The sequence below is a fragment of the Athene noctua genome, chromosome 10, assembly GCF_965140245.1.
Source record: "Athene noctua chromosome 10, bAthNoc1.hap1.1, whole genome shotgun sequence".
In the NCBI taxonomy this organism is placed as follows: Eukaryota; Metazoa; Chordata; class Aves; order Strigiformes; family Strigidae; genus Athene; species Athene noctua.
Window position 1 is genome coordinate 19,760,608 of NC_134046.1, and position 18,438 is coordinate 19,779,045.

General features: G+C 42.5%; 1 protein-coding gene across 3 annotated transcripts in view; it reads right to left on the bottom strand.

The window, feature by feature from the left end:
- DCAF1 (DDB1 and CUL4 associated factor 1) overlaps positions 1-16,672 on the bottom strand; it is a 56,976-nt gene extending 40,304 nt beyond the window's left edge. For 2 of the 3 annotated variants that reach the window (XM_074914302.1, XM_074914304.1), the window contains exons 1-7: positions 16,576-16,672; positions 11,187-11,304; positions 6,404-6,480; positions 5,610-5,683; positions 4,535-4,648; positions 2,421-2,558; positions 937-1,440 (exon numbers count right to left, since the gene is read on the bottom strand). In XM_074914302.1, the coding sequence (XP_074770403.1) occupies positions 937-1,440; positions 2,421-2,558; positions 4,535-4,648; positions 5,610-5,683; positions 6,404-6,480; positions 11,187-11,296 (1,017 nt within the window). In that variant the 5' untranslated portion in view covers positions 11,297-11,304; positions 16,576-16,672. The remainder of the gene's footprint in view (positions 1-936; positions 1,441-2,420; positions 2,559-4,534; positions 4,649-5,609; positions 5,684-6,403; positions 6,481-11,186; positions 11,305-16,575) is intronic. The other variant, XM_074914303.1, reaches the window with a different exon arrangement.
- Between the last annotated feature and the right edge of the window lie 1,766 nt (positions 16,673-18,438).

Genomic DNA, 18,438 nt, shown 5'->3' on the forward strand with positions numbered 1-18,438 from the left:
CCCTGGCGATAGGTTCCACTTTCCATCTGTGCAAAGACAACTACCCAACAACTGAACAGAAAAAACAGGAGAGCAGGGCAACAAACCAAAACCCTTCACATAATTCTTTGTGTAACCACTTTATAGTATTAATTCCCATTTTTATATCCTATTATTGCTGGCATATGAAGTGATCCAGTCAGCATGCAGCGTATTTGAGAGATAATGGTTTCTTTGGCTCTCATTGAAGCAAGGCACACACGTGCACACACACAATGTATGTCACAAAGCAAAACTGTGTTGCTTTGTTCTACTTCAAATTAAGTTAAAGCACCTTAAAAAAGGTTAAGAGAGATAAAGGTGGCCTGCAGACCTATACCAACTTGAGTTTTATAGTTTAAAAAAAAGGAAAAAGGAAGAACATTTTGAGAAGTCTGACACTGCCCTACTTTGTCCATGTAAGTAACAACAGCTCTCAAAAGCATCTGCATAACATGGGCACTGCTATTTCTCATCAGAACTACTTCAGAGGTTACACAAACCACTTCATTTAGAATTTAAAGTTATTTCCTCAGACTTTTAATTGCAGAAGTCTGTCACATCCCCCAGAGGAAAAAGGAAAAATGTCTGTATTTCAAACAAAGTGACTTGCCCTGTTCATGTAAACAATCACCAAATTTAACAGAAACCAGGAATGAAATTGCTAGTGCCATGCTCCAACTACCAGACCACACACCTGTTAGGTTCAGGTTTGAGTATTACCTACCAAGTAATACTCAAACTATGACTTCATCAGTTTGAAAGTCATCAACAACTCAGAAAAGGTTCCCGATCTCAATCATATCAGGAAACATCAGAGCGATGTAATGGTTCTGCCAATTTTCCCCCACAATTCCACTCACACTTTTGTCAGGAAAATTAAGCACAAAGTGCTTCCTCCCACCTTCATATGCTCACCTCTTGGTACTCCCCTAAGGGAGTCAGGTACTGAAGAATTAGCCTCTGCTCTATGGCAGGAGTCAAAGGGTAAAGCGTATAATTAGTGCCAATCACCCACGGGGACATTTCTGACCAGCTGCTGTTGGACAGTTCGACAAACATCCGCTCCGATTCTGAAGCAGAGAAGCCCAGCTTCTGCTTGGCCTTCCGGAAGCCATCTCTTTCATGCTGTTTCCCCGATTTGCTTTTTCTCAGTCCCCCATCATCTAGCTTTGTAGCAGAGTTTACTCTGCTGCTGGTCTTGTGACTCGAATCAAGATGAAAGGAGATGTCCATATCACCAGAAACCTCCTCTTGCTCTCCATCTACTGCCATCTCCCCATAATCCATATCCACAGCCTCTTCATCTAGAGGCAGCAGAGGATCTGATGGCACTTTCCGAGGACTGGGACGCTTGTTTTCTTGTTTTGTAGTCATTTCAGTAACCTGTAACTCCCGTAGCCGTCGAAGCACCAAAGCCACCTGTTTCAGAGAAGAAGCATGCATGAGAACACACTTCTTGCTTTGATATGCAACTTACATTGGCCGTATTTTTTGTTCTTATCACACAAACAACTCCACAGCAGAAAGTGTCAAGTATGCCGTGGTGTACATTTGCCCAGAAAAACAATGATTTCAAAGTGAATAAGAAACTCCAATCCTTTATGCTACAGCTACTTTCATTCTAAAATGTCAGCACCTACTCTCCTGCATGAGAAGGAAGTGGCTTGAAAGCCATCAAGAGCAGATGAGCTATATTAGCATCAACAGAACCATATACCAGCTTGCATCATCCGTCCATCATCTCTGCCTGGCCTAGAATAAAGGCAACATTCCCTTTTGAAGCAGCAGCTTTGATAAACTGCAGTTCCACAAAACCTAAGGTCACACTTTCACTTTTAAAGGCCTGAGTTCTGGAAGAATTAGAATGCACCTATGCTTCAACACGCTGTATACTGTCCTGGGAGACAAAGTTGCCTATCCTGCCTTCTTCCAAAAGTCATCTTGATTGCTGATAATCATCATACAGAATCAACACTAAACCAGCAAAAAGTTTGGAAGTGATGTGAATGCAATTTCATATTAAGTTGTCCCCATGTTGATTTACCTTTAATTTTAAAATCCTGTCTGGTACATAAAATCACAACATGCGATATTTACAGATGTAAAGCTTCTGAAAAATTTTCTTTAAGGAAGGTATAAGTCCCATTAAGTAGTATTTGCCTTCTTAAGTTTCCATTCGCATTTTTAACACAACTGGTATGACAGAATAATCAGGCCACATGCCCCAGTCTTAGCAAATGCATGGTCAGGAAAGGATGGAAAGTATGAGCTACTGACTCTTACAGATATTATACAACCACTGTAAGACCCATATATTAACTCATGAATGTGAGCTCCCCACAAATTAAAACAAAAGGTACCTGCCCTCTAAAAAAGGAAAGCGATCAAGAGATCATTACCAATTGTGAGTTCTCGTCCCTGTAATTTGCAGCAATATCTTGGTTTTCCATAGCTCCTCCTAACAGCCCTGTTGCATATGTCCTTAGTGGCTGATCAGCCTCTCGTGCCCACTTAAAGAGATTTTCAACTATGCCTTCCTAGAATGAAACAAATAAGAAAAAATTACATATAACTACTGGAATTGCTAACTTACCAGTCCCAGTTAAAGCATGTTAGTAACTATTCTCCTTATCTCTAGTAAAGACCATGCTAGATTTCCTACCAATCAGGTAATGAATAAAAAATATCTGGAACCAAAAAGAGAAATAAATCTGACATTTTAAGCTGCATAAAACTATTCCCAGGCATCAGATACTTGGAATCAGGATTTGCACACTTGCAAAAATCTTCTGAAGTGGCCAGTCAAGCTACTGCCTAAGAAGCAGCAATTAGTCAAAATAAACAAGCCCAAAGGTCCTGTCAGTTTCACCAATATAAATCTCCAGCAATTTATCAGATTTCAAAGAAACTATGTTGAACTTACAGCAAGTAGAATGGAATTTGCCTAAATTTCTTACATTTCACTAGATGTTTACTAGGGCTAAATTAAAAGTCACTTAAATAAGCAAGCTATCTGGTGCCACAGGAACTCTTCACACTGATGACTACTCACCAATCAAAACAATTTTCAACATAGTCAGAAATCCATAATGTTTGCAGAAGAGAGAAATGCATGCAAGTATACCAATCTGTATATATGTAAATAGTAATGTTAAATATGGTTGATGTTTTCAATAGAAACAGTATCAGCAGTGCTCAAACATAGCCTGCCAGGCAACTTTTCTTAACAAGGCTGGATAAGTGGTGATTAAAAATTAAAACATTCAATTAAAGAGACAATGATTTAAGAATGAAAGATTCAGTTTTTTCCTGTAAATCACCACCAGACTTTGAAACATCATACACCACCACATCATTCTTGTGCACACAATTTGAATCATAGGTACCATACACTAAAAGCTCAGTTAAAAGTAATAATGAATAGACATACATTTCAATGAGAACTCTCATCTTACAGATTTTGAAGAGTAGCCTGTCATATATTTAAAGAACACTGCACTATTATTTAAATGCTCTGACGTCATTAAACTCCCAGCCGAAGCGCTGCGCGGCCTTGGCCGCCAGAGGGAACCCCCCGCCCGGAGCCAGCCTAGAGCCGCCGGGGGCGCAGGAGGCAGCCGCAAGTCAACAGCAAGCAAGCCCTGCAGCGCAAAACTTAATTTAAAAAATGAATTTCAATTCACAGAGAGACCTAGTCCCTGAAAAAAAGCTATATCCTCCATAAATAGGGAACTACGGATCCGAAAAAATTCAAAGCAAAACAGTCTCAGATTGAACAGATCACAAAGATCTGAAATTAAATTCAATCCTTCACAAAAGGAGACCATTCTTTCCTTCTACCACACTTTAGAGTTCATACCCATATTTCCAACACTAAATAAATTAATTTAGAATTCTTATATAAAGCACTAGCTGATTTCCAAATTTCAGAAAAACATTACTGTCATTTTTACAGATGAGGAAACTGTGGCTCAGGAATGAAATTGACTTTCCCCTTCCTCACTTTCAACTCTCTGAAAACTGCGCTTGCCAACATACAGAAGTCTGATTCAGCTGCCCATCACAGTTCCAGATAATCCCCACAAAGCACGTGGATTTTAGACTGCTTAGTTCAAGTATGACTTGCTTATCACTTGGCTCTAATAATGCTATCGCTTTGCTGTAGCTGGGGATTACTGGGCAAGACTCCTACAGCAAGTCTTCAGGTTCTACACAGCCTCCTCTATCGACAGGCCTATAAAGTAACAATTCAAATTATAATATTTCCCAAAACATTACATAAAGTTCCGGCTCCTCTGTTTGAATCAGACCTGTTACACTTAAAAGCTGTGAAATACCCCAAGATTTGATCAGTCGAATGAACCAAGATCAAAGAAGCCCAAAACCATTAGTAAGATTGAATAGATTGTCTCTCAGAGACAGGATTTCAATGTGGCTCTTTACAGTTATGGGAAGAACTGTTTGAGTACATAACAGTACAGCAAGCTTAAAAACCAAGCCTTAGTACAGATACCTTTTCCTGAAAGACAACAGCTGTCTCCAGTCCCGGCATGATATCCAGAAGAAGTCGGCAGGCAGCAGTGTTTAATGGAGGTTCTCTGCTTGTCATCACATAAGCATTCACTAGCTAGAGAAGACCAGGAACAGCATTTGTTTGAAATTCAACTCTGACCAAAACTAGTGCAGTGAAAGCCTTACAACTCCCACAACAGCAAAATTATAAAATAAGAAATGTCAGTACGTAAGCTCTGGGTCTCATGATGACTAGCCTTTAACTGGCTCCCTCCACTGCCTCCAAAGTTGAACTTACTTGTCAGAGAAACAGCATTCCCCTCTGATCTGCTGTTCACTGACCAAATGCCTATCTTGAACTGATTTGTAAAGACAAATGCCTAAAAAAAATGCAGTTTAGTAACAGTGTAAACATGAAAAGGTAATAACTAAAAAAAAAAAAAACTATAAAAAATTGCACATTTTTAATGGCATCTATGTTTGCTTGTTGCTATTTAAGACAGAAAGCTACATGTAAGCAATCTGTCAGAATCCTTATAGCAATGTGTACTGATACAGGTGCTTGCTGGGAAGTAAGGGTAACAAAAATTCTAGCTATTAACTCACATTCGACTATAACAACTCAAGAAGAAAGCCAGATTTGCCTCCTAATTCTCTGCCTGAGTCTTCTAGAGCTGACATACCTGTCTGCTCCTACAGGCAGTCCAGCATTTGCAAGCATTCAGAGACAAGGCACTGGAATTGTTTCCATTACAGAAATTAAAGAAAATGTAGCTCCTCTAATACAAGTTTAAAAGCATAATTAAAGGGACTGATAAACCTTGAGAAGTAGTAATTCAGTTGTTGCTACACATATTCCAGCAGTCCCAAACAGCTCATGAACTCCCCTTTCCACTTTACCAGTGGCAAATGAGTTGCACTTAAACCCATTTTAAAAATCACTGCTATGGAAGAGATAGACCCAACACCAATGCAATAAATATTAAACAAGTACTGAGGTCAACCAGCACAGAGTAAACAAAAACCATAAGAAGGTGTCGGGAAATTGGAAGACAGAGTTCCCAGAGCAAACCTACCGCATTCATGAAATCATCATTCTTGAAAAGTATCCTCAGTAAGTGACCAAGCATGCACTCTGGGTCTGCTCGACCTGTGGAGAGACAGGAAAAAAGATTTACCTACCTACCTCAAGATGTCAAGATTAATACTGAACTGCTATCTTCAATTGATTGTGGAGTACATTAGTCAGCAGGACCTTTCTCAGAATGAAAATTACAAAATAAATCATGTGAATTATTCACTGATTTAACATTTTTTTCTAGCAGGCATTACCTCCCTTGAATGCCTACTAGTCAAAACACAAGGCATTTTAGAGGTCCAATAGTACTGAACCATCATCTTTGTAGACAGTGAAGATGTAGATGCCAGTCAAACTGCTCCAGTAACCTGGAAATGTCATCTCAAAAAAATAATGTAAGGATAACAAGATAAAAGGCATCAGTGACTGTGTGACTACCCTAAAGCACAGCACTGACTCAACAGTAAATTCAAGATCATCTGAGACAGTCTTCTCTGTCCACCTAACACCTACTACCTCACATTAACTACAACTTGTTAACGTGACCACACCCTGATGTCATAAATCAACCTGTGTAACACTCTTTCCAAACTCTACCCAGGGCCTCAAAATCTTGCATCAAAACTGCCAGATATCAGCACTAGAGAGCACAATTACCCAGTGCAGAAGTGGTATCAGACCTTGATCAGCAGTGAACACACTCAGGCTAAAAATTGCTTACTCTTAAATATGAATTACCAGGTATCCACTGTGACAGAGTTGGTGCTGCCAAAACCATTCAGGACATCTTACCTGGGTGTCGGTCATCAAACGGGTCTGGATCCCCTTTGCGATACTCTTCAGTCTCCTTCTCAATCAGCTCAGACATTCTGCAGGAGGAACAACATCAGATGAGTAGAATGCACACTTGGTCCTCTCTTAGTGCAGAGCTCCTCCTAACAGCCTATCTGTCAAAGTACTATAAAACCACTCATCAACTTTCACTTGAACAGTATGCAGTGCCACCAGAGGATTTCAGACTGTTCACAACAGAGGGCTGAGAAAAGAGACTCGCCTCTAATACCTCACCCCGCCCACACTGTGCTCCATAACACGCTGAATCGATATCAACATCCCAGTGATGCACAAGCATGACACTTGGGAGGAGCCAACATCTTTTATTGACTCATGTTAGAGTCCTGGTGATGTTCTACAGCACACACCATAGAGAAATAAAGGACTTGAGTAGTACTTCTCACCTTCACATAGTATTTCTTTTGCATTAGAGTAAGTCCTGAACACATGCCTTAGTCATCCCGCCTATTCAGCACAGGAAGCTGCTCAAACTGCCTACACAATTTTTTGTTATTTTTGCATATTAAATTTTAATAATATTGTGTAATAAAAGGATTTAATATTTAATAAAATGCTGTGTAATCTCTGTTCAGTTTATCCTTTTAACTCCAAAGTTTATCTTTTTAGCATGTGTCAGCGCAACGGAGAAGACAAGGAGAAACTCAGCCAGCTCCCTATTCATAGACCTTCAAAATACATTAAATGCTCCTCCATATCTGAAAAAAAATGAAGGCTGTTTTGAAGCTATGCCTTCTCCTAAACTGAGAAGCAGCCTCAGCAGACACAAGTAATCCTACGCTCCAATTCACTTAGAATGAGTAGTAAGGGAATTAATTATTATTTTTATTTAAACAAAATCAAGAGGGAGATTATCTCATGGTCAAGCAATAAATAATTCCATAATCATCCACTGTCTTTCTCCATGAAGTGTTACAGCAGAAATATATGCAGTTTGAGGTAAAATAAAGAGCAGTATTCAAAAAAATTAGTAAATTAAATCTTATTTCCTTGGTATAAAACCTCATTCCCTTCTCTCTACTGAGGTCATGAGTGCAGTGCAGAATCTATGTGCAGCACAGCATTTTAAAATAAGGTCTTAATACTTCATGGTAGCGATCTAGGCAGAGATTATTATAGGGGAGGGAAAACTGCTGGAAGGCTGCAGTAATCCCTGGAAAAATATTTGTCTTTCGCAGAGGATTTCCCTTACAGAATGCCACTAACTTCTACTCCATTCCTGTTACTTTCCAGAAAATATCCTGTGGTCCCAGAGACAATTAGAGGCAAAAATGTACTCAGTCCTGCCTCTGTGAACTACGCTGACTTGCCAGCATGACAGAGGATCATGTTATGAAGCCTGCCCAGATTGCAGGAACAGCAAATTAGCTAATCAGAAATGAACAGAGAACTTTCCTGCTTGTCTCTGATCTGACAATTATCTTTCAGCAAACTGTTTATCCTGTGGGGTTCTAATATTTACTTTTAGTAAGCCTGAATGTGAAGAGATGCAAATTGTGTCCCTTGCTAACAGGTGGCACAGCTTGAGTTCTCATGAATTTCTGGCACAAACAAGTTCCTTAAATACTCCACTGCCAGCTCCTCTTTTTTTTCCCTGAGAACTAATAGCTTGAGGGGTGCCTGCTGACAGACAACTGGGACAAATGGGGAGTTGAGAAGCTGCACCCTAGATTTGTCATGTCTTTTTAGGTGATAATCAGCATTTTGATCATGTGCCAGAAAGGACAGACAAGCAGCACAGAAAATGAGCATAACATTCTCATCAGTCCACCTTGTTTAGGTAGGTAGCCAAACAGCATGCCCACTGAAGCTGCTGAGTTGTTTCAGGGCAACAACATTATCACAGCCTAGATGAAACAGGCATGTGAATCACCGATTACGGGGGTTTTTGAGACAATTAGTCACAAATGTTTGACCAAAATAAAAAAAGCACTGCCTCTTTAAAACTGACTTTCAACAAGAAAAAAAAAAAAAAAATCAAGCTTGCTTACAATACCCTTCTTTTAATTAATACATACAAAGGTGGTTGTGAAGTGACTTGGATGAATCTATCTAGATCAACAGCTTTGTCAGTTCTCAGTTGAAACCACAGGAGAGTCAAATAACTAACAAAGCTCATTCCTGCCTCGTAACACAGGCATGTGGTACACAGGGCTTTAACAAAAACCGATTCACAAAAACACTGAACTTCTATTCAGGTTTCAGGATTTCCTTCGTTCACTTGGCATTATATTGGGTCTCTAGCCACTTCAGAGTCTGCAGACAAGATCCAGGTTTTACATGGGGGGAGGGGTTCTTACCCCTCACTTCTCATTTTTTTTTCTCTTTACAACTGTCTTTGCAATCATCTGTGGAAAGTTAGTCAGACATCACCTTCACTTGCCACAAACTGAGCTCACCTTGGGGGTGGGAAAAGAAGGAGCAGTGGTATACATAAAAGTATGTCAATTCTACAAGACCCCCAGTGATCTAGATGGCATAATATAAAGCCACCCTAATATTGCTCTATGCCATCACCTGGGATTAACGACCAATAAGCCTTTACAACAGCATAAGATGCTCTAGGATCCTGCACCATAACATGCTCGGTTTGTGGAGACTGAAGTATGGTGTTAAGCTGCTGAATTACTCCCTTTACAAAAGAGGCTCTTGGGATGCAGTGAAGGACCTGACTTCCAGGATTGGCCAGAATGACTGAACATCACTTGCATCCAGACTATGAACTAATGCTCTTGCAGGATCTTTTCAATTTACAGTATTTCTGGAAACCATATATATTAAATATCTGTTGTTGTTGACACACTTTCCAAGCAATTTCTTCAATTCAATACCTTCAGACACTCCAGAGTTCGTAAATCCAGAAAACTAGCTTATTTGGAAGTGATGATTCAGCTGTGGCCCATAAGCCACACCATTGCTGATCTTGTCCTATTACTGTTGAAACACTCGCTACCGCACTCTCACATACGCTGCCTCGGCATCACATTTAACGGACCCCCATGCACACAGGAAACTTTTCTTCCACTTTCAGCTCAGAAGGCGGAAGGAAGTAGAAAAACGTCACTCACCAGCAAGCATGACCACAGCTTCCTCTGCCTTAAGGCTAAAACAACCTGCAAAGGCATTACTCTGCCTCAGGACACCAGCTAACACAAGCTCCGGCTGGCGAGGGTTCCTAGCATCTCCTCCAGCAATTTTTTTTAAACCTGTGCTGTATCTAAAAACTCTCTACTCCAAACCAACGTATGGCTTTCATTGACACCTGGAACACTGTAAATCTAACTTTTGCCAGAGCCAGTGAATTCCCTTGATATCTACCTTAAATATACCTGTATTATCTCCACTAAAGCCAAAATACCCAAGCTTTTACCATCCATAACCACTCTGACTTTTGGAGAATCAAAGGAGAGTTATCAAACTTGTCTGGGCGTAAGTAATGAAGGGAACTCAAGGAGCTGAGGGGGAGCAAGAAGTGCCAGACTGCTATAAACACAAGAAAGTATGTGTTTAATTCAAATGTCTTCAGATTTCTTAGAATATAGTAAATTTCTACTGTTTATGCCTTCAAGAAAAAGCCATAAAATAGCACATATGTTTCCTTTAAGACACAAATCACACAACATACAAAGATACACCAAAACACATCTCTTTCAAGAGACCTACTCATTGTCAAGTGTTTAGGCTCAGCTTTCTGCTGCTCATCTCCCTCTTCTGTGCTGCTATTTTTAAAACGTAGTAAGAACAGCAAAAAAGCTGTACCCACTAGGTGAGGCATTGGCACAGCTCTGTGCCAAGAAGCTCCACCAGATTCCTGTTACTTCCATCCAGTGCGAGCTCAGAATCTCTGCGCGACTGGTCTAAGCAAGCAACATAGAGCAGTGCAGTGCAGAAGCCTGGACCGCTCTTAACGTACAAGTGCAGTTGAGTCCTACTGCATGTGCTAGGCAGGCTACAGGTGTGCCAGCAGAGGCACAAGGAGGAATTGGGTGGAATTCCTGTGAATTTCTTGTTAAAGCAGAAGTAGTATCAGTTTACCTGAGAGAGGCCTGGCTTGGGAAACCACAAATGCAATTGATAATTCAAATGTTTCTCTTGTAACATAAGTCTTATAATTAATGGTGTTACTAGTACCTACACATCTCCTAGAAGTAATTTATTGGTCCAGGGAATACTTTCCTTACACATATGATACAACGTCAGTCAATCAAAATCCAGTTTAAAAAAAAAATTATCAAGTTTTTAAATTTTGCTTTAAATATTCCCTGTGATTGTCAATAAAATCTTCTCAATATAATCCCTTTGATTCATCCAAAGAGTTGCTCTTATCCTTTCATTTAATGTGACTAATGTTACTACAGTCACAAACTCCACACCACCACTCTGATGGAACAACATTCTCATAGCTTTTGATCTTGATCAAGGTTTTACAAGCTTCAGGTGAAGATACCAAAGTTATTTCAACTATTTAATTATTTCCCTGACTTCTATTATTTCAGATAATTAAATTCATGTTTTAGAGACAGTCTGTATAAGATCTTTGCAATATAAACTTCTTACCAAGAACTGTATTTAAATATCACACTTATAGTTCAACTTCCAGACCAAGAAAATTAATTACCAACAGGTAATCAGGTATGTAAAAATCTCAAGCAAAAGCTTGGTAAAAGCTGCTGTCAAGGTACTTCAGATGTTCAGATTTAGGAATTTACTTAATCGATCTTACCTGGTGAGAATAGGGACCATGTCTTGCCCGCTGCCATGTTCTTTCTCCCATTGCTCAAGCAAAGCAGTGAGCTCAGCCTTGGAGTCCACATGCCCAGATCCTGAAGTCATGGCTTAGCCTAAGGCAGAGGTAACAAAAAAAAAAAAAAAAGGGGGGGGGGTGTCAGAAAAATGAGCAAGAAATCCCACACAGTTTTGCTATATCAATCGAAATAATCTAAATCAAGGATTACAAATCATTTGGAAGAGGCAAATAAATACTCAGCAACAAGGAGGGAGAAAGAGGAAAAGAGAAAAGTGAGAATACTGCTGAACCTCACTTTCCAAGTTAAAAGTTTCTTTTTGGTCTTTTGCCTGAAGAATAACGAACATGCGCACACTTGGAACACAAGTCTTAACTGGTGTATGACTGCCCTGACCATGATGGGAAGTATGCACACCTAACCGCAAGCGTGTTCAGTACTGTAGCTTTTCAAAACCCTACCCGAGTTCCATGAGCATACAAGAGTTAGTCCTATGCTGTTGCTCAGGGATTTACTCAGGAAACAACAAAGCTAGGGCAGAAGATTATGATCAGTATCATTATTCCAGTTTAACACCTTCCAGACAGCAGTGAAAGTGCCAAGAATCGTATTAGCTTCACACTGCCAAGGAGGCAGAAGGCAGCAGCACTGAGCAGCTGCAGGCAGTGGAAAGAGCACCAGAAGAGCGGTACTTGGGAAACAGAGCAGGTCGCACATCACTACTTGTTCAAGGTTTCCAAGAAGTCAGTGGCTCTAGTAAGAAGGAAGAATGATCACAGGAGGGAGCACTGGAGCAATTAATTCAAGTTTATCAGCCTTTACTTGCAAGACAGCAGCTAACAGATTTATCTTCCCATCCTCAAAAGCGAGATCCCCCTGCAGTACTGAGTGATTTAATGAAGGGAACGATCACTCCAGATTCTGCTTAAGCTTCTAAATTTTCGAGTGTCAATTCTTGTCAGTCTGATAAAAATCTACTGGAAATATTAACAGACTAAACTAGAAAAAAATCCGTCCAAAACACTGCCATGCCCTTAGTTTCCAATCTGACAGACTGATTGCTGTGAAGAGTTGTAACTTCTGGAGGAAAGCAATCCCAATTTGTAAATTAACCTTGTATTGGATATGCGTGTAGGACTCAAAGCAAAAGAAATTCCTTCATGCCCAAAAATCATAAAAATTTCCAGCATGTCATTAGCCATAACATGGCCAATATCCATCTGCCATGAGATTAAACATCCATTTGTCATAACTGACCCAGAGAAGGGCCACCCAAAGCATACCTGTACTTAACATTGCTTAAGACAACAACATACACATCAGCTCCTGAAATACTTACTCAAGAATCAGTCAAATGACAGACTATAAAGGGAGTCATAGGTCAGCACAGATTACATAAGCATTTATAGCACAAATTCATTCTGAAAAACATCACCATGTTTAAATGAGTGTTGGATACCTCTAATTGGCTTAAAGCCTTTTCTCACTCAGGGAATGGATGAACAATCCTACAGCTCTAAGTTCAAAAGCAACTATGAAACAGGAGATAATGTACTGTGACTGGTTACTTAAGCGGGAGACAAGAAGTGAAGATCACCTGGCTATGATGGAACTGGCAGAATCCACACAAAAATTATGACCCAAAGACTACAGAAAAATAAACCTATGACACCCAGTGTGAAGAACATCATTTTGATAAGTACTATATGAAGTGAGCATATGCTAACAAAAAACCTACTTAAGCATAAAGATGATGTTTTCTAAATGACAAGTAATTATGATTTTATCTAGAGCATTCATTATTCATTCATCACAGAACTAGACCTGCAAACTTGATGCAAATGTACAAATCGCTTTGGAAAAAAACGCTACCTAAATGCAGGCAACAAAACATAATGAGATTGTACACACACCCCCTGAAACACCTTTGAAAAGGAAAACTACTCCAAGCACATAAAGATCCATTCCCTTCTTCATTAAGTGAACAACACTTGCCAGCAGCACTTCTGAGCTTTTAAATATCACAGATAAACATTCAGACAAATCTACTCCGAGCCTCAGAATGCAAGCACAGTAACGGCATCTGCATTCAACCATTTCAGACATCTCCCCCTTCATTCTATACCCAAGGGATACAGAAAAAAAGAGCCTGTAAAGGCTCTCCTGCAATCTGAAGAATAGTTTGCTTCCCCTAACACTCCTTCGTTATTCCAGCTAGAAAATAAGAAAGGTCTAGCAACACCTGCAACAGTTCAAAACAGTTAGGAAGACCAGAGGAACTGCTCACATAGCCCTCTGGGACACCCAGTGCTATACGACAACCAAGTGAAAATAAAAAATCCCAGTTGTCCCTAAAACCTGGAGTATTGCCTCACTTAAAGTACATGATGGGTCTAAATAACTGGTGCTGACACAACTATCTTCCCGTAAAAAATTTAAAACATAAAAGCACCACCCTTTCTATAGGTACACAGCAATGAATGAAAATGCCTCACCAAAGGATCTCATGTATGCCACAGGTTTATCCCTCCCAACCTATTCAAATAAATTTGGCTATTCTAGACAGCACTGCAAAGAAACGCAACAAGAACTACTCAGAAGCATCTACTTCCACAGTTCTCATATTAATGCATGTTAGCAGTAAAATACATACAGATGGAATATTATGGCAGGTGAATGACTTTTTAAATAATAGAACCAAAGCAATTCCTACTGCGCTCACTTTTTCCAAGAATTCAATCTTAAATCAAAGTGAAGAATTCTGCAGAAAGGACAAGATCATAAACAGTATGAACTAAACTGTAACTGCCAGAAATATACCCAGCCTGTTGGAGAGGGAGGCCTGCAAGAGCAACTATGACTTTCACTGTTTCCCTTGGCCAAGCTGGCTAACAAATTCAATCTTAAATCACTCTTCCAGGAACTAGCAGAACAGGGAGTGGGTATCTCATTGTGGATTTAAATCGACAGGCATTTTTAATTTTTTAATAAGTTTTGAAAGTCATGGTCTACCACAGATTTCAATTAGAATATCTAATAAGCTAAGGAATGGATATTTTTTTTTTTCCCAAACACCGTTGTCAAAATATCACACTTAGAATCAATAAAACTGATATTAACAAAACATAAAGCACTTAAATGACTTGACTCTGAAAGACAAATATTTACAACCTTAACTATCACTGTGAAAACTCCACCAAAAATCCACGTGTGTTTCAGCACACAGTATTGCTTTAATATTAAATACTACTTAGTATTCCAATATCACAGCAAAGGTTTTGTAAGCATTTGACTCTTCTAAACTCAAGATGTAAAAGTTTGACAGAAAAGGGAAACCCAAAGTATTCAGACACAGAGACCTGGAAGTACTCACGTGTTTCTGAAATCTCAGACACCTTAGTGCTTGAGTCACCTTGGTCAGACACCTCTGAACAAAGAAATACAAGTCCCACTAACCTCCAACTGCAAACCTTGATAAGAACGCAGTACCATTCAAGTAGTTCAGCTTCACCCTTTTGTTCCTCGACGTATTTGAGCGTCACACTGACTGCAACTCTACTACAGGTCATTCACTTATTGATTTTGTGTTGTGTTTACGAAAAGGGTTATGAGGTTCTGAACACACTCACTTCAATACAGATAACACATTTTAAAGTATGAAACCTCTTTGGTGAAAATAAACCTATCTGCAAAAATCCAAAACCCAACAATTTGGTCACTTGGGAAACAAGCACAAAATCCATACTTTAGCAATTTTAATGGAAAATGGAAGAGCCACATAACAAAAATCATACCTTAGGGAAAAAAAATAATTTAATCAACTTCATAGGAAGACTGCACATTGAAATTCCTATGTGGACAAAAATTATGAGAGGATTGATACATCCACATGTATAGGTCCAACTCCAATTCTAACTGTACTTTGACATAGCTCAAATAATCAAGTTTCATATTGTTGCTAAACATGATTCTAAGCATGGCTGAGGACACAATGTTGATGAGAAGTCTAATGTAATAATGTAGCACCATAAAGGAAAACTAAGAACTCCGAGTTGAAATCTAGTTGGACACATAGCAAGCTGAGCAGTAGATCTGTATGTTTTTCCATATTTATGTTTTAACACAAAAAATTCCTTAATTTTTTTGAAAAATATCTCCCTCTCATCATAATGGTTCTTCAAATGGATGAGATACCAGACAACTATTTGCCTAAACCTGTTGAGTCTGAAATCACCATGCCAAAGTTAAATGCTGAAGCATAATGAACTGTCAACACTGAAGTTCACTTGTGAAAGCAAGCATGCCACAAACTTACAAAACCTTCACAGTCTACAGAGAATAAAATCGTGCTTTGGTGTCATACATAAGTGAAGCTCTGAGGGAAGTCCTCGTTTATTCAACTTTTGTCCTCGTTTGTTTCACTTTAACCCCTAACAGAACGCCAATTGGGCTGTCACTACGGAACATATTCCTAATGTTGCTTTAAATATTTGTTTAAAAATTCATCATTTTTGACAGTTAAAATATTTTTAAGGTCAGGGAAAACCACAAAGTTATTTAGTTTCCTGGAATTTCTGCTTTTAGAAAACAAACCTGGATTTATGCGCTGATCTGCCAGGACAAGCATAAAAAACAGGAACAAACTTCTGCTGTCTACTAAGGAAGGTAAAAAACCCCCACAACGCTCCATTTCAACATCAATTCCTCTTTACGCGGCTAGAAAGAACAACGAGAGGAGCCCAGCTCCCCGGAGAAGCGCCGCTACTCCTCGAGCACGGGAAGCGTGTGGCTGATGACAGCTCTCGCAGGGTCTAACACGGCAGGACCACGCCGCCGCGCGCCTTGCAGGAACAGGCTGCTCGCCGGGACACAACCGGAGGAGCCACCGGCGCTGCCCGTTCAAGCGAAGGTTTAACGGTTAGCAAAGGGGGGGTGGGGGAACCCGCCAGAGAGCCACCCCGCCCCCTTCCCGAGCAGGCCCGGCGAAGCGGCGCCTCCGCAGGCCCCGGCGCAGGAGGAAGAGCCCCGCCGGAGGGGGCGGGCCGGCCGCCGGAGGACCGGGGCGGGCGGGGCCGGCGCGGCGCAGGCCCGCCCCCCTGCCGGGAGGCTGACAGGCCGCGGGGGGAACGAGGCGCAGCGCCCCGCCGGGCCCCGCCGCCCCTCGCCCCACTCGCGCTTCGGAGGGCGCCCCCTAGCGCGGGGGCGGGGCGCGCAGGCCAACCCGCCCCCAACCGGCGGGTCCCTCACAGCCCGAGGCGACCCCCTCCCCCTGCCCGGCGCCGAGGCCGCCAACCGGCCCGGCCCGGCCCGGCCCAGGGGAAGCGCGGTGGCGGCGCGGCGCAGCCCGCCCCGCGCGGCGCCCCGTACCTGCCCGATGCCCCGCTGGGTCGCCGCCGCTGCCCCCGGCCCCTGCGCTCGGCCCCGCACACCCCGCGGCGGCCGCGATTGCTATGGCGGGCACACACTTTGCGCGTCACCACGCTGGGGGCCGCGTCACGGCGCGCGAGGCGGTGTCGTGAGCGGCGGCAAAGGAGGGGGGCGAGGCGGCAATGGCCCCGCGCTCGGCCTGCCGGGAAACGGAGTTCGCGCGTGTGAGGCCTGTGCGCATGCGCCCGCGGGGAGCCGCGCCGCGAAGGACGCTGGGAGTCGTAGTTCCCGGTGGGTGCCGCCATTGCGCCCCCTCGGCCCAGACCAGAGGCCCGCGGCTGTGGCGGCCTGTAGGCGAAGGGGTGTTTTCCTGGGAGCGAGGCGAGTCTATTTACTCTGCTTTTTCCAGGCTGGCACTGAGGAGACACTGAGCAGCAGCTGCCAGCCCCGATACCTGGGTGTCTGCCCTGTTCCTGGCACGGCAAGAGGCATACCACCCTCCAGCCCCGAGGGGTGTGACAGGGACCACCCCAGCTGTGTCCTTTTCTTCCTTTCTCACGTCAAGGCTGAGTTGTCCACTTGTGCGTTGCTCACCTGCTTAATGTTAATTCCAGGTAGCCAGCAGGGTGTTTTAGTGAAAGGGCTGCTTGAAGATGAGCCTAGACGAGGACCATACCTGCCTTCGGTCCCTCTCCACAGTGGTTTCTCCTCTTCTTATCTGAGAGACAGGGACATCACCCTATGTGTTCCCAGATAAACGGGGACCGTTTTTGGCAGTGGAAGCCAAACCCTGCAGTGATGCTGAACACCCACCTCTACTTCTGCTCTTTGCCATGCCCAACAGCAGGAAGCAGAGGCTGGACTGAAGCATTTCGCAGGGTCTCTAGGGCAAGATCCTCTTCCAACATCCCCACTCTTCCTCCCGGCTGCAAGAGTTCATCCTCTCACCAGTCCGTTCCTCTAACACCCCCCAGGAGAAGCTATGCGCATGCATGCGAAGAGAGTCCATGTGCAAAGAAACTCTTCAGCATTTCATAGCCCCATCCCTGTTTGCTTTCTGCATGCAAAGTCTTCCATTCTTCTGGGAGTTTTTTCCTTGTCTGTTGGCTCCCTGATGGGAGTAGCCCAGCTCTTCGGGCAGCACCTTGTGCTTTTACAGTGGCAATATCCGTTATTCTGCACTGTCCCTTGCCTCTGGCATATTAAGTTACCCATGGAGAAGATCTATTCACTCTCATCAAAGTTGCCATTTCTGCAGGGGAGGAAGACCTCAAAGGGTACACTTCTCACCCACACCGTCATGGCTGGTTGGAGGATCAAAGGTATCAGATCTGCCTGCAGCATTATTATCCAGGGAAGAGCAGCACATCCACAGCCACACCTGGCAGCCTCTAGGCCAGCTACAGAGCTGTTCATGAGGAGGCTGCAGAGGTTAGTACTCCCTTCTCCTCATCACCTAAGTTGAAACGGCTAAGGGCAAAATTAAGTTTTCCAGTTCCTACCACATCTGTGTTACACTGGAGATAGGGTTGCTTCTCAGAGAGAGTGGGGTTCAGTCCCCAGGCTCACCTGAGCAGGTAAGGAGACTTGGAGCCTGCTGCTTCACTGCAGGAGCCTGGTACATTGTCGGAATAGGACAGCTTGCAGCTACCCCCTGGCAGCTCTGCTGCAGCCCTATACAAACTGCCTGAAGTGCTCAGGCCTCCAGCACCTGCATTTCCAGCTCAGAAGATATCTGAGAAGGACTCAGTCCCACACCCTTGTTCCCCACAGGGCAGATGAGAGTCTGGCTGGCTCACTTTGCAGGGCCAAGAAAGTATGAGCTCTTCTTTAATTTGTCTTCCTTTAAAAGCAATGAAACCC